The sequence below is a fragment of the Cladophialophora psammophila genome, assembly GCF_000585535.1.
Source record: "Cladophialophora psammophila CBS 110553 chromosome Unknown aczJe-supercont1.6, whole genome shotgun sequence".
Lineage (NCBI taxonomy): Eukaryota > Fungi > Ascomycota > Eurotiomycetes > Chaetothyriales > Herpotrichiellaceae > Cladophialophora > Cladophialophora psammophila.
Genome location: NW_006912927.1, coordinates 242,620 through 257,469, shown reverse-complemented (window position 1 = coordinate 257,469; position 14,850 = coordinate 242,620). Strand labels below are relative to the sequence as shown.

General features: G+C 53.2%; 7 protein-coding genes across 7 annotated transcripts; 4 read left to right on the top strand and 3 right to left on the bottom strand.

The window, feature by feature from the left end:
- Nucleotides 1-354: 354 nt before the first annotated feature.
- Nucleotides 355-1,336, top strand: A1O5_04433 (uncharacterized protein; the record flags this gene model as incomplete). The annotated part of the gene is made up of 2 exons (XM_007745040.1): nt 355-442; nt 537-1,336. The coding sequence occupies 2 exons, from the start codon at nt 355-357 to the stop codon at nt 1,334-1,336; spliced, it is 888 nt and encodes a 295-aa protein (XP_007743230.1).
- A 55-nt stretch (nt 1,337-1,391) lies between these two features.
- Nucleotides 1,392-2,717, bottom strand: A1O5_04432 (uncharacterized protein; the record flags this gene model as incomplete). The annotated part of the gene is made up of 1 exon (XM_007745039.1): nt 1,392-2,717. One exon carries the CDS (start codon nt 2,715-2,717, stop codon nt 1,392-1,394), a length of 1,326 nt encoding a protein of 441 aa, XP_007743229.1.
- A 430-nt stretch (nt 2,718-3,147) lies between these two features.
- A1O5_04431 (uncharacterized protein) lies at nt 3,148-4,200 on the bottom strand (the record flags this gene model as incomplete). Its single annotated transcript, XM_007745038.1, has 2 exons — nt 3,148-4,034; nt 4,086-4,200. 2 exons carry the CDS (start codon nt 4,198-4,200, stop codon nt 3,148-3,150), a joined length of 1,002 nt encoding a protein of 333 aa, XP_007743228.1.
- A 1,492-nt stretch (nt 4,201-5,692) lies between these two features.
- A1O5_04430 (uncharacterized protein) lies at nt 5,693-5,899 on the top strand (the record flags this gene model as incomplete). Its single annotated transcript, XM_007745037.1, has 1 exon — nt 5,693-5,899. One exon carries the CDS (start codon nt 5,693-5,695, stop codon nt 5,897-5,899), a length of 207 nt encoding a protein of 68 aa, XP_007743227.1.
- Nucleotides 5,900-6,843: 944 nt separating this feature from the next.
- A1O5_04429 (uncharacterized protein) lies at nt 6,844-8,136 on the top strand (the record flags this gene model as incomplete). The annotated part of the gene is made up of 1 exon (XM_007745036.1): nt 6,844-8,136. One exon carries the CDS (start codon nt 6,844-6,846, stop codon nt 8,134-8,136), a length of 1,293 nt encoding a protein of 430 aa, XP_007743226.1.
- Nucleotides 8,137-8,210: 74 nt separating this feature from the next.
- Nucleotides 8,211-10,178, bottom strand: A1O5_04428 (DNA polymerase eta subunit; the record flags this gene model as incomplete). Its single annotated transcript, XM_007745035.1, has 1 exon — nt 8,211-10,178. One exon carries the CDS (start codon nt 10,176-10,178, stop codon nt 8,211-8,213), a length of 1,968 nt encoding a protein of 655 aa, XP_007743225.1.
- Nucleotides 10,179-12,793: 2,615 nt separating this feature from the next.
- Nucleotides 12,794-14,626, top strand: A1O5_04427 (uncharacterized protein; the record flags this gene model as incomplete). Its single annotated transcript, XM_007745034.1, has 1 exon — nt 12,794-14,626. The coding sequence occupies one exon, from the start codon at nt 12,794-12,796 to the stop codon at nt 14,624-14,626; it is 1,833 nt and encodes a 610-aa protein (XP_007743224.1).
- Nucleotides 14,627-14,850: the final 224 nt, after the last annotated feature.

Here is a 14,850-nt window from a genome sequence, read left to right as displayed (position 1 = left end):
GCTCTGTCTTTCCCGTGAAGTTTTAGATTGCAGATTCCCTTAGAGCAAGACGTTCACACCTTCAGAACACTTAATTACGAGGTAAATCTCCAGGGGACAGGCTGCCCGCTCTGAGCAAATATGTCTCCGTGACCGAAGAAACTCTCCGACCAATCTCAGTTTCAGCCTTGTGCACTTTGTCGCGGCTTCGGAAACATTTTGCACAACACCTTGGACATATAAATTTATGGTGGGCGTGGGCGGTGCTGTCTGAAGTCAAGTGTTCTACGACTCTACAATCCTGATATTTCAGATCTTTTCAAGTCGATCTCATCGTTACAATGGCCGAAGACTCCCACCATCATCAACATCATCATGGCCATCATCACAACCATGGCGATGGTGATGGCGCGCATCATACCGATAATGTGGCGTTCACGGAGGCAAATCGCACACACTGGAAGTATGTCGATAGCATTGTTGCACTATTCTACATCGCCGGTGCCGTTTCATCGCCAGATGATCTCATATACCTACCAGGACATGTTCCATTATAGACCCCAGGCTAACTTGCTCGATCAACAGTGACTTCGCCTCACGATACACATCGGAGCCGTGGCAACGAGATCTTCTCAATAAGGTCACCACATTTATCCATCAGCATATAAACTGGATTAGCGTGGACTTCATCGACCCTGCAACAACCTTTGAGATCTCTTCACCTACATCGAAGACTAAACGACAGGTCCGCGTCCTGGACTATGCATGTGGTCCAGGAACCATCACCCACGCACTCGCCGCGCGCGCAACAGATTACATCGGCATCGATCTGAGCGAGAACATGGTCCAGGCTTATAATGTGCGGTTCAATCCCAACCCAACCAACGCGGTCAACACCTCATCGGCGGACGGAGCGGCCGCACAGGACGATAAACTCGACGAGACGCTCAATGCCCACGCCGTGGTCGGCAACCTTCTAGACCCAAAGGACCCTTCTCCGGCACACCTCTCTTCTCCAGAATTTTTCAACTTCGACCTCGTGGTTGTGGGCCTGGGATACCATCATTTCCAAGACATTCCGCTGGCTACGAAACGGCTCGTTGAGCGGTTGCGGCCAGGTGGGATCTTCCTCATTTTGGATTTCGTCACGCACGCCATGGAGAAAAGTTCGGATCCCGCGCAGCGGCAGCTTCCTACGCACACAGTGGCACATGCTGGGTTCAGCGAGGAGGAATTGCGGAGCTATTTTGAGAGCGCTGGATTGACGGATTTTGCGATTGTGAAGATGGATGGTGAGGTGTTGCTGAGGGGCGAAGCGAAGAGGAGGCCGTTCCTTGCCAGGGGTCAAAAGCTTTAGAGCTGCCACAGGCGATCTCATGAGCCCGGAAGAAATCTAGTCGAATGCTTTCAAATCACTGTATCTCGAGCGTTGAAAGACCCTGATCCAGCTCGTCTGGGTCATTTCCTTGCCTCGCGGTGTTGTCCCTTTCAGTATTTCCCTTGTTCATCATCATCCTTTGCCTCTGGTGCCCCTCCTCTCTTTTCCGTCTTCGTCGCTCCTCTTTGTCTTCCCAGCCAGGACGCCGCGTCTCGGGACCCGGACCCAGACCATCCCTCTCCATCGCGCTGTTCAGCTCGCGTCGAAACCGCTCGCGCCGCTCGACATTCCATTGAAACCGCTCGTTAATCACTCCGGCGCACAGGCTGAGGTACTCTTCGCTGACGACCCTTTGAATCACGTCCCCGTCGGTTTCGCCTTCCTCAGTCACCATGCCCTCCCCCCCATCACCAGCGTGGCAGCCCGGTGGTGGGAACACTACGCCCACGACGGTCTCAAACACCAACCCGGCGGTCCTCACGGCGACCATCACGCCATGCTCATGGCGCTGCTCGGAGCCTTCTTCCAGCACGCCGCGCAGACTCTGCACCCCGCTCTCGCGGAACCCGGCGTTGACTGCCGCTGTGAGCAGAGGGCGGGCATGGCGCAGCGTGGCGCAGAGGATATGTAGGATGAGCGGGGAGAAGGACAGGTGGACCAGACGGAGCGGTTGTCGCGCGGAGGAGGATGTGAATGAGTGCGAGAGCGAGGGTGAGGATGCAGACGACGCCGGGTTGGCCAGTTGGAAGAGTCTGGAAAAGTAAGACGAGGAATCCTGATCATCGGAGCCGTGTGCTGTCGAGAAGCCTGTCGTTGCTCCGTTCGTGCTGGTAGTATTGACTCCGTCTGGAGGGATGGGAGCGGGAAGAGGATCATGCGAGACGTAAAGCCAGCGTCCTCCCCCTTTCCCACCAGGCGATGTGGACGTCGGCGTCGACATCGTCTTAGTCTGCTTCCCCTTGACCTTCGCCTCCGCGCTTGACACCCGCTTCATACCCCCTCCCTCACGCTCACTATCCCGCATCTCCCATTTCTCCCCGACATACTCATCTGCTGCCGCCTCACCTGCTGCCGCCTCGGGTGCATCTCCGCGCTTGTTCGCGCCGCCACGACCACTTCTCCTTCCTCCTGGTCCCTCGACAAATACGGCAACTCTGCCCGCACAGCTGCTCTTTGTCACGAGCCCGTCATACCGATTGATCTCGTCGATCAAGTCGCGGATCTGCGCGTCCACCGTCCCCTTGGGCGAATTGTCCGTGTACGTGCCCTCGGGTTGGTCGAGGTGCGAGAGGATCTGGGACTTTTTGGTCACGAAGGACGCCGGGACCGAGGAGGGGTTCGCCGCGGCCCCGTACGACATTTCAACAGGAGATCGATTGTTTCAGTCAAGTGAGAATGGGCTGGCGGCGCGAATGTCGGACGGGGGGCCATACGCAACAAGATTTGCGTAGTAGATGTAGAAGTGGAAGAAGAAAGTCGTTGGCTGGGCGTGTGGAGGAGGTGTAAAGAAGAATTGCTTTTGTGGAAGATTATACATACTTCACATTCAGTTCCATAGTAAGCACCATCACATTCCACCGACCGCTTTTCTATCTTGTACAGGGATATCACATAGATCTATTTCTATTTCTTTCGTTTAATTATCCAATCGACATATCGAAGTTGAATCCATCGTCGCCAATCGCCAGTCGCTATAGTCGTCATACGTGAGCTAGCGCATAAAACTTCAAAAGACATGATGATCTACAAAAGTCAGCCACAACCCCCCCTCCCCCCCAAAGCACGACCGTCTATGCCACCGGCGCTGCAAGGGCGGTCTTTACTTGGTCTTTGTTCGCGACCGTGGCTGGCTGGGTGAAAGTGTTTGGCCACAAGAAGGCCTTCTCTTCCTTGTGCGGGCTGAGGGCAGTAAACACAGGCACGGCAGCCCGGCTGCTGACCCTCCTCCACATGTTGGCGCGAGGGTTGAAGTTGGATGGCAGACCTCGGCCGTGTGTCTTCTCTTCATCGACCTTAGCAATCTTGATGAGTTCCTTTTGGATGTCGGCGAACGTATCGAAGGGGATGTATGAGAGGCCATGTTCAATGCAGTACTCCTCCAGCTTCAGCCCTCGGCGAGCAAAAAGGACATCGGCTTCACGTGCTGCTGAAAGGTCTGAGACGCCATCACCAACGAAGATGATCATCGGTATTGTGCCATTGTCGCTCTCCAATCGCGCTGCTGCCTTGTACTCGTTTATTGACCGGGCTTTGTCGTGACCGAGCTCAGTGTCGTGTCTCCAAACTGCTTCCCATTTGCTGCCATCATCGGCAATTTTGGCATCGTTGGCCACAATTTCAATATGTTTGCTCATTTCCTCTCCAATGAAGTGATCGAGGACTCTCCGCAATACAGGCTTGAGCCCAGCCGAGATGACATTAAAAGGAATATTGTTGTTGACACAGAACTCGTGGAAGGTCTGGAAGTCAGGGTCGATGTCCAGGGCTGTTTTCATGACCTCGAAGCCGTCTTCGAATGGTACATCTAGTGAGGCGTAGAGCTCGTCTGAGACTTCACGAAATGACCGTTCTCCGGACTCTAGTTGCTTCGCCAGAATTTTCCTCCTTTCTGGGCCACAACCAAAGTTGTCAAAGAGGGTGTGACCGGTATCTTGCATGAAAATGGTGCCGTCAAAGTCTGGAGTCAGTTGTCAGATGAGGTCCAGCATTGCAATGCGCGTATGCGTACCTGAGAAGCAGATGATCTTTCTCTTCGTACCCATGTTGGCTGTATTGGCGCGCAGCATACCTGGCCGAGCCCGCTTAGGCTCGACGGGTGGAGGAGTGATAGCAATGGGTGCCATGGTATAAGGAGTCTATGGTCAGATAAGCTTTCTGAGTAATGTATCTGATGAAGAGGATGAGGGTTAAATGGCTCAAGATCTTCCTTATATCTGTCTAGCGAAGCATTGTTCAGTGGACTCCAAATCTGATGGTATACGTAGGAGGCGCCAGTGGTTGCATGAGACTTGGGCGTAGATTCCTGCAGAAGCACCAACTCTGGTTCTAAAAGCCTGCACATGGATGTCATTCCGTGGCAGTATCGATGTTAATTGCACGGTGACCATCAAAACCTTGATACCCTCAGCAGTTTCGAGGCGATATGCGATGGTTGGCTGTACAGGCGCGACAGATGCGTGTTGACGCCATAACCAGACGCACAAATCTATGGATGTGGCCACAAGGGATGCTGTGGGAACTGGAAAGGATCCAGGAAGCTTGGGAGAATAGTGCGTGGCAAAGCTTTTCAACATATCATAGCGCAGTGTGTCGAGCTGCTAGCGTGGGTTCCATAGCGGCAGGCTGCAGAAAACGCACATGCTTAGTTCGCAGCAGAGGCTCGCTGCGTACCATGGGGACTTCCCTGAAGGTATGGCATTTTGATATGTACGATGACGATATGTCATTGTTCGATTGGCCCGAGAAACCGAACGTGGGAGCGGGCCAGCAGTGGCTGGTGGGATGGTGACGAGGGAGAAGCGGTCAGCAATGGTGAACCCAAGATGCAAGGCCCACAGTTGAATAAGGCTATGACATCGTTCAAGACAACCAGACCAGAAACAGGGAAAGCAACAAGTATGGGTATTCGCGAGTCCGTTGTGTGTGAGAGGGGGAAGAGGAGGAGATGAAGAGCAAGCGACAGCGAGAGAGACAGTTGACAGGCAAACAGACAGAGGGTGTCCAACGAGTAGACGGCAGGCAATCGGATCGGAAAAACAAGTTTCCCCGAAGATCGACGACAGCCACAGCGACCGCTGCCGATGGGAATCTGAAATCTGGAACCTGGAATCTTGAACTCTGGACCTTCATCTCGTGTCCTTCGATCGGCCACCGATTTGCAGTGCTGGGGCGATCATCGCGGCTTTCCCATAAAGCTGCTGCTGCTGCTGCTGCTGCGATGTCTCTTCTTGCCCATCCAGAAGACTTGCTCCAGGACAATTGCAGCTAATGCGAGACAGTAAGAGAAAGCAGAACATGACGCGAAATACACTCGTGGCCGCGAGACGTTCGCATCTGTTGCCATGTCGTGTCCTCAACAGCCATATCTTCTGTGCGTACGCCGCGGTCGCAGTGGTGCATTGACAGAATGGTGAATATTGCAGGCTCTTTCTGTGGTGTTTGTCATCCACAGCTCACGGACACAGGCAGCAAGTGCGCTACGCCCAACTGCCTTGTCCCAGTGACACGAATTGGGGCGGGGTCTGTGGTCTTCCCTCGCCTCTTCTACCGTCAGCAATGCCACTAGTTCAGATACAGCTTCTTCTTTTCAGATTGTATTCCTAATCCTGACCAACCATGATTGAACGAAGACTCCTTATGCTCGAGTCCTACTACACCAAGGACACCAATAGGCAATCATGGCGCATCACGAATCCTCCCGGCCTGCCCTTCTACGACAGCATCAATGATTATGAATTTGTCCGGCCAGCCCATTGCAGGCCTGGAGTGATCGACGAGGTTTCCAAGGTCATATCTCTCATGTCAACATCTGACGAATGGTAATCGTCTGCGTGAAGCTTGGGCAAGGAATGTCTTGACGTTCCTCAGGAAGTTTATCGGCGTCATCAGCAAAGGTCCAGCGGGCGAGATCATCAAAATGGATGGTGAGAACTTCAGAAGAGCGGTGATTGAGAGGATTGCGTGTTCTGCACATGCCTGCAGCAACTGTGGAATGCCGTGCCATCGCAAGTAGGCAGACAACATCCCCCTTCGAGTGCCTTCATTGACAAGAGGTCGTTCTAGTGAGGTATATCTCCCTGTTCGCAGACGCTCGACCAGCTCGACGGCTCCTTCCGCGCCTGCTGGCCGGAACAGTCAACCACCAGCATACAGAGTTTAAGCCTAGATGCGAACACTCCATACCCAGAGCGGCTGCATCGACCCCGTTTGCGGTTTTGTTGAGGTCCGCATTCAGGAGATACATCAGACGCTGGATGAGCACGAATACTGGTGGTGATGAAATCATGTTACATTGCAATGTTCGGTTATCTGAGAGAAGCACATGAAGTCGATGAAGAGGCTGGATTCATAGGGGGAAAGGACAAAAGTTGTTGAGATTGGTGTTCGAGCGGGCTACATATTGCTGAATTGTTCATGTACGTGTCATTCGTCCGAGGTCTGATCACAAGGATGGTTTGCTCAAGGGCTGAAACTCGCTGCAAGAGCACATGGAGGATCAGCATTATCCCCATACACAAATTTGCAGAATTTCCCGTTCCAATGCTACCCCGTAGGCCTATGTTCTTGGAAGTCCCCGCAACGGCTGAAGCTCCTCGGCAACGCGGTTAGAGACGGCATCAGTACCATTACCAAACGGCGGAGCAAGGGAATGTTAAGTCTGACCTCTCCCACTCTACCTCTCTCGACCAGCATCATCTGTTCACAATCTCAGTCTGTTTCCGTGGAGGCTGCGCGTTCTGAATCTTCTCACTCATCTGTCCACCGCCATGTCGTCCTTCCTCATCCCGAGATCTGTTCACTCAGGGGCTCGCATTGCTCAACGCACTCCCATACGAGTTTCTTCCAAAACTGTAATACGAGCGGCGTCGACCACATCGAAACACCCGGCCAACTTCACGCCTCCCACCACCGAAGAGCTCTACGAACTGCGCGAACGCGTCCAAGAATTTACCCGTCGCGAGATCCCTGAAGAACTGGCCGCGCGGACAGACCGAGAAAATGACTTCCCCCACTTTATGTGGAAGAAACTTGGCGAGGCTGGCTTCCTGGGGCCGACGGCTGACGAGGAGTACGGGGGGCTGGGCATGGGATACCAAGCACACAGTGTGATCATGGAGGAGATCTCGCGGGCGTCGGGGTCCATTGGACTGAGCTACGCGGCTCACTCGCAGCTGTGCGTGAACCAGCTCTCCTTGAACGGGACGAAGGAGCAAAAGCAAAAAGTCTTACCCGGTCTGATCAGCGGGGACAAGGTGGGCGCGCTGGCCATGTCGGAGCACTCGGCGGGCAGCGACGTCGTGGGCATGAAGACCACGGCGAAGGCAGCGGACGGGGGCTACCGCCTGAACGGGACCAAGATGTGGATCACCAACGGGCCCGAGGCCGACTTCATCGTGGTGTACGCGAAGACGGAGCCCGAGAAGAAGAGCAAGGGCATCACGGCGTTCATCGTGGAGAAGACCTTCGAGGGCTTCTCGGTCGCGAGGAAGCTAGACAAGCTGGGCATGAGGGGCTCGAACACGGGCGAACTCGTCTTCGACAACGTCTTTGTGCCCAAGGAGAATGTCTTGGGCGAGGTCAACAAAGGCGTCAGAGTGCTGATGGAGGGCTTGGATCTGGAGAGACTGGTCCTCAGCGCGGGCCCGTTGGGAATCATGCAGGCCTGTCTGGACCTGGTCCTGCCGTACACGCACCAGAGGAAGCAGTTCGACATGCCTATCGCACACAACCAGCTGATTCAAGGGAAGCTGGCCGACATGTATACCAAGCTCCAAGCCGCGCGGGCGTACACCTACACTACGGCGAAGAAGGTCGATGAGGAAGGTGAGATCCGCACGCAGGACTGTGCCGGGGCAATCCTCTACGCGGCCGAGAGGGCCAGCGAATGCGGGCTGGACGCGATCCAGTTGATGGGCGGCAATGGCTACGTCAACGAAATCCCCGCTGGGAGATTGTTGAGGGATGCAAAACTGTACGAGATCGGTGCCGGGACCAGCGAGATCAGGAGGATGGTCATTGGAAGGGCGTTCAACAAGGAGTATGCTGATCAGAGCATCTGAGAGTCAGTCCAGATGTCACGCTTTTCTTGTTTCATCATCACGCAGGCTCATTATCCCAGACGACCCACCGCAAGCTATCCAAAAGCAAGGCGACTCTGACCCTTCTCAACCTTGGAGGTGCGCCCTCGACTACTACTCGCAGCGCCGCGCTTCGACTTGGTATTGACCTGGCCGGGTGGACGACTATTTGTCGGGCCTGTCACGGAGAGCGTATCCTCGGCTTGAAGGTCTTTGGCAAAATGCCAGTCTTCATGCTCACCTCGCTCGGTTTCGTTGATCGACTTCTGGCAAGACTGACAGAAGTAAGTGGTGATATCTTGTTGGTATAATGGAGGTGGAGGATGGCTGTTTCCTCGGAGTTTCTTCTCTTCGTCGCCACCCTGTCCGCCGATGTCCTCCTCCACGATATGAGCTTGGGGTTCAGCTTCACCTTCCTCGGTGCTCTCGCCTTTGGAAAAGAAGCGGGCAATGCTAGGAGGACCTTCGTCCAGCTTTCGCCGCTTCTCAGGCCGGCCTTCATCAAAATCCGGTGTTGCAGTGTGACTGCGGTGTGGGACATCCATGGCAGCCCTGGCTTCATCCCCTCTTAGGAGGAACGTGTCGATACCTTTATTCCCTGACACCCCCTCTTCGAAACCCCCAACGCTTAGCGACAGATTCGCGCACGGCCACGCTCTCCCGTCAACAACGACCTGTCCAAGCAAGGTTTTTGCAAGTTCGAAAAGGGCCATCTCGTCGATCTTCTTGCCTCCTGGTATGGGCAGCTGTTTTGATCTCGTCTGTCCGCCTTGCCGGTGATGCAGAGTAATGGTCTTGGGTCTCCTCTTGTTCTCAAGCACGCCTTCTTCAACTAAGCGAGCATAGATGTCTGCTACAAAGATCCTTAGCCATTTATTTGCCTGCTCCGTCGTATTGATAGTAGGTCTGAAGGATTTGGCAGACAGCATTGATTTGATCTGCGTGCGCGAACTGACTTCGCTGTTGTCCTCCCCACGGATAGTTCCGTAGAGCCACGTTCCGGTGTCGTCTCCCAGCTTGGACTTGAGCTGTTCGAGAGGAATCTTTAGTAGATCCGTGACGTCGTCCACGTTGAACGTGTCCACGACGTGATCACCGAGTTTGCCGCCCAGATTCCGGATTTTTGTGAATTTGAAAGCCGACAGGAAATGCTGCACCGCCCGGTTGCGGACAATGGTCTGTTGATTGGGCTTTTTGTATCCAGCTCCGAGCTTGGCCATCATCTTATTGCGCGCGATGCCGGCCGAGCAGGTGTACTTCAGCCTCTCTCGAATTGTCTTCCGCACGTCCCGGACGATCTCGGAGCCTATGTTCATGACAATGTCGTCCCAGTCCGGATCGTCGTCCTCCGTCTCTGTGGAATCAAGATCCACCAGTGCGTCTGCCTCCCAGTTCAGAGCTGTGGACGGCGGCAAGGGAAGATTCTCCGTCGGATCATCGTAGGGCGCGTACTGGAGTTCGGGATACCTTTCCAACAGGATCTGGTGGATTTGAGCCGACAGGTCCAGAAAGACCTCATCGATGCTAGCCTTCTCCACACGTTGGATTGGCGGAGGAGGCAGGATCTCCTTGATGAGGGCCAGGCTTTTCCTCGATTCCAGACGGTACGGATCTAGCGAAACCTTGTCCGTCTGGATGTGTTTTGCGGCGTCGTCGCGGTATGCCCACTTGTCGTCGCCTTCGCGCCACGTCGCGACATGTTGGATCACAATCTGCGGACACTTAGACCTTGCCTCGGTGACTGTGGCGTGCCGGTTCAAGCCAAACTCCCGGGCGGGATAGTTGATGGCGATGAGCCCCTGCCACTGCTGTACAGCCAGCGGTTGGGTCTCGGAGACGCCCAGTCGCACCATCTCACACTGGGCGTAGAAGGCGTCGTAGTCGATCAGGGCGATGCATCTCAACGGGCACGAGGTTGAAGATTGGCTGAGGAGATGGAGATGTTTGAATGTAAACCGCGACTTCTTCCTGGCGCCGGCGCGGGTGATGGGCGACGAAGGCACAAAAGGCTGCGATGAAGACATGGGATAGGGATTTGGGAGAGTACGGCCGGGGTTCTGGAGATGAGGGCGTTATTACTTCATTATGGCAGCCATCATCTCGTCGCCTTGGGGTATGGTTGACTATTGAGCTGAATGGTTGCAACTTTGGAGCTCTGCGTGCATTGCCGAGTTGAAGGCGAGATGTGGTCGCGCGGTGGGCGAACTGAATTCACGCGTTGCTGTCATTCATGATGCAACCACTATAGGTACCAAGAAGTACCTAGCGAGCTAGCGGGTACAAGTAATATTAGTCTGACACAAACAAAAACCGTCTGACAGTGAGAACTTGTGCACCCACCAATCTATCTTCCCCACGTGACTGGGCCCTCGCCCTTTTGTTCACCGTGCGATGATACATTTGGGGTCCCAACGCCAGATGTAGGAGTCGAACAATATAGGTGTAGTATTGACCATGACATTGCTAGATATATCCATACTTGCAAAGGAGGGAGGACATGGACGGAGCAGGAGGAAACGAGCTTATATCATGTCATGAAAACGGGACTGTGATCCCCTGAGACAATGTTGGATGAATGTTAAGACAATGAGTGATTCAGTGTAGATATCGCTGGTCAAAGTCGTAAGTGCCAATCCAATAGAACAGTAGTCACCGGCAAGTATTTTCGTCTAACCGCCCTCTAGGCTTTGATAGGAACGCCTTCAGCCCAGCCCCCTTTCTCTCCTAGTCCGTACAATTTCCAGCTTTGAGATAGAAAGGCATTTCAATCGAGGCGTCTGTAGTTTGGATTTGTCGTCATAAAACTTCAGATCAAGCTCCGTCTTGTTCTCCCATACAGCCAGTGTGAACGGATCCATTTCGAGACTTTGCCATAAAATCTTATGGGCACGCAACCTGCATGTCTTGACTCCAGCCTATTTCCCCAGGCAGTGAGGACTATGACGAAGCTGCGTGTTGGAGAAGAACTGCCGAAGTCATCAACAATTGTAGCAAAGAATCTGTGGATCGGGCCATTGAAGTGAGAAAATTAGCGAAAATCCAAGAGAAGGAAGACGTCTCCGATATGGAGGCTTGTAATATTATCGAAAACCGAGGGTTATACAACCAGGTCGTGACTGGGGAACAAGTCTAGTTGGCCCGGCAGCAATCCAGCCTTGTATAACGGGTACTAACGAAGCCCGAAATAAAGCTCTCGCATCTTCACTTCGACATTGGTGATGTTCAATTACGGTTACCTCTCGTATGCCCCTAAAGCCCCCTGTGGGCTCGACGGATAAAGATGGTCAAATACTGCTATTATGGCGCTTCAGAGAACGACCATAAGGTAGTACAATAGCTTTTGGTCGAGAATAGGAGTGACCACACGGCACACGAGAAAGGAGGGCGCTCCTAGTAGTGTATGGATTGCCTATTGCAGTGAAAGAAAGCTTCAATTCCTACCAGTAAAGGAGCAGGGAGAAGGAATTTCACGGAACCGGCAGGCTCATTTTTTCCCCCCGATTTCTCCTTCACAGCATTCATTAAAAGACAGAATAGAAAAGGACCATCGACCTTAGTTGTCCGAAATTCTCCTTCCACTGTTTCGAGAGGCCTCAGGAGCCTCTGTAATTTCAGTTGTCCACGACTTGTTTGCTTTTGTCCAGAGTCCGCGCTGTGGCCTTTTTTGTGGCATATACGGCCTGTGACGGAAGCCTCTGCAGTCATTTTAGACTTTTCACAACCAACGAGATTGAAGACAATATTGTACTTTGGAGCGATGAGCGGATGCTATTAATGTGTCACCGCTCTCTGCACTGCCTTTCTCAGCGTTGGGCGATAGCAGGTCTGAGGGAGTCTATAGGCGCCTCTTCATTCATTTTTTTGGTCGGCGGTTTGGGTGGCAGTGTCCGAGACTCGCGCCTGGCGGGGAGGCAGAGGGCCATATTTGGTCCCCATGTACTGGGTACCGAGTATCTCAATAGGCTGCCACGGATGTCTCAGGGACGCTCATGAAGGATCAGCCCAAGCATCATTTAAACCTCAGGTTAAAGCGGCCTTTGCTCTCCCTCTAGGTTCAAACCGATATAGTAATTAGGGGGGGGGTTTCCCGGTCTCGAGTAATCTACTGTATATGCAGGTAGAACCGCCACCTTATGGAGTACCTATTGCTGGGTACCTATGGACGAGAAGGCGGCTAGGCGGCTAGGTAAGTTTCGCTTAGGAGGTCGGAGGCTTGGGAACGCTGGGGGAACACGACAGCCTAGAAGCCCTAGTACTGGTACCTAGGTGCCTATTGATGTAGACTGGGCTACCACCCTACTTCAACCACCTCCAACCTACTGTGAATTCTCATCTCTTTTTCACTGCTCAATGGAATCCACCACCTTACCATCCACAAATCCGAGACAGTCTGATGCACCGCGGGATTTTCCTGCTACTCCGATGATGAGCTTGCGAGCTTCGCGCCCCTGGGGGACTCGTCGTCTCTAAGCGAATGTCTGCTGCCTGGCGAGAGGGAGCTTTCGCTCACTTGAAGTAGCCCGTGCTCAACGTCCTCTCCATGTGTTGAGAGCCATTGAGCCGCTTGTCCTCAGCCCCTAGTGTTGGAACAAAATATCCGCTCGGCAACACTGCGTTTCAGGAAGCATTGTGAATCAACATGAGGCCAGCATTGAGCACGCTTTGGGGAGGCTTCCTCACAGGGCTAATTGGTCACAGTTCTGCATTCTTGATTCATCCATATCCTACCGGTGTCAAGGCAACAGGAGCTTTCAACTGGACTGAGATCCCTCCTTCAAGAGAGCTTCAATATCACAAATGCTATGGCTCCTTTGAATGCGCCAGGCTAGAGGTCCCCCTGGACTGGTCCAACCTCTCAAATCCCCGCTCGATCGTTCTGGCAGTCACAAGGCTGCCTGCTGTGGTGGATGTCGGAGATGAATCTTTCGGAGGTACAGTTATCATTAATCCTGGAGGCCCTAGTGGTTCCGGTGTGGCAACTGTGCTTTGGTCTGGCAAGAGCATCCAAAACGTCCTTGACGGTGACAAGCATTTCGAAATCCTGTCTTTCGATCCCCGTGGCGTACAATTCTCGACGCCCAGTTTGGCCTGTTTTGAAAATGACACCTTGAGATACACACTTGATCTCCTGGGGGCAGGAGCGGGAAGTCTCGAATCAAACCAGTATGCTCTGGATGTCAAATGGGGCATTGACAAAAGCCTTGGACTTCTTTGCGCACAAACGAGCAAAGGCAGGTTCTCTGATGGTTCAACCATTCGTCAGTTCGTGAGCACCGCTTTGGTGGCACATGATATGGTGGAAATCGTTGATCAAGTTGATGCACATCTGCGGAGACAGTTGAGTAGCAGAGGCAGCAATCAGAAAAACCAACAGTCCGTTCTCTCTGCTAAATCAAATGAGGACCCTCCGCTTCTCAACTACTGGGGTTTGTCGTATGGCTCTTACCTGGGTAATACCTTTGCCTCTATGTTTCCGCACCGAATCGGTCGCATGGTCTTGGACGGTGTCGTCGACGCGGACGACTATGCTGCTACAGGATGGACGACTAATCTTCAGGACAATAACAAGACGTGGACCAAGTTCTTTGAGTACTGTTTCGAAGCCGGAACAAAGTGCGCTCTGTCGAATGCCGAGATCACTGGACCTGAAGAGATGCGAACGCAGGTCGAGAACTTTCTTCACGGACTCAAAAACAACCCCATGCCCTTAGTCCAAAACGACAATGCCTACATCCTCACTTACCTCAACATGAAATCCATCATTCATATTCACCTGTATCAACCCATTCAGCTTTGGCCGCTGTTGGCATTGGTTCTAAAAGCTCTGATGGAGCAAGATGTCTATAGCGCTATTTCAGCCTGGAAGTCGTGGAAGAGCTGGTCTTTTCCCGAACTCCCGGACTTTGCACCGCTGCTTCCGAACGCTCCTCACATCCCTATGCTATCGGATGTCTTCATGGCACAAGATCTGCCGCTCCCAACGAACTATCCGTGGCAACTGGAGTCTGGCATCTCCATCCTCTGTGGGGATGGCGACGACATCACATCTCGATCGAAGAGAGACTTTACGGAATACCTGGACCTGCTGCAATCGCAATCTCCACTGATTGGATCTATCTGGGCAGAAATCACCCTTCATTGCGTGCACTGGCCATCGGATGTCCGACCTTCTGCCAAAAATCGATTCACAGGTCCGTTTCAGTCGAACCTTTCTGATTACGACCCTCGCGGAAGTCCATTGTTGCTCATCGGCAACACGGCGGACCCGGTGACCCCGGTACGGAATGCGATCAAGATGGCAGAACGGCATGAGGGCAGTGTCGTTTTCACGCAGGACATGCCGGGACATTGCGCGGGGACTACCAATCCGAGCGTGTGCACGTTTGGGATACTGAAAAGGTTCTTCGCGCACGGCGAACTACCAGATGCTGGACTTGTGTGCCAGGCAGCTGTGAAGCCATGGGATATATGAAGAACGGGGATGAAATGGTCGCTACTGAGGGTTAAAGCAGGGCCGAGAACGCGGGACTTTGGAGGAGCATTCCGATTGGTCATTGCAAGTCTCTTAAATCTCTAGGATACGACACTTGATCGCGGCAATTGGTCTGAAATGATTGATGAGTTACGTGACGGAGTAGACCTTGCATAGGCTGGAAGCCCATCCTGGTATTTAGAGAAGTTTTACTAGCTTCAGAG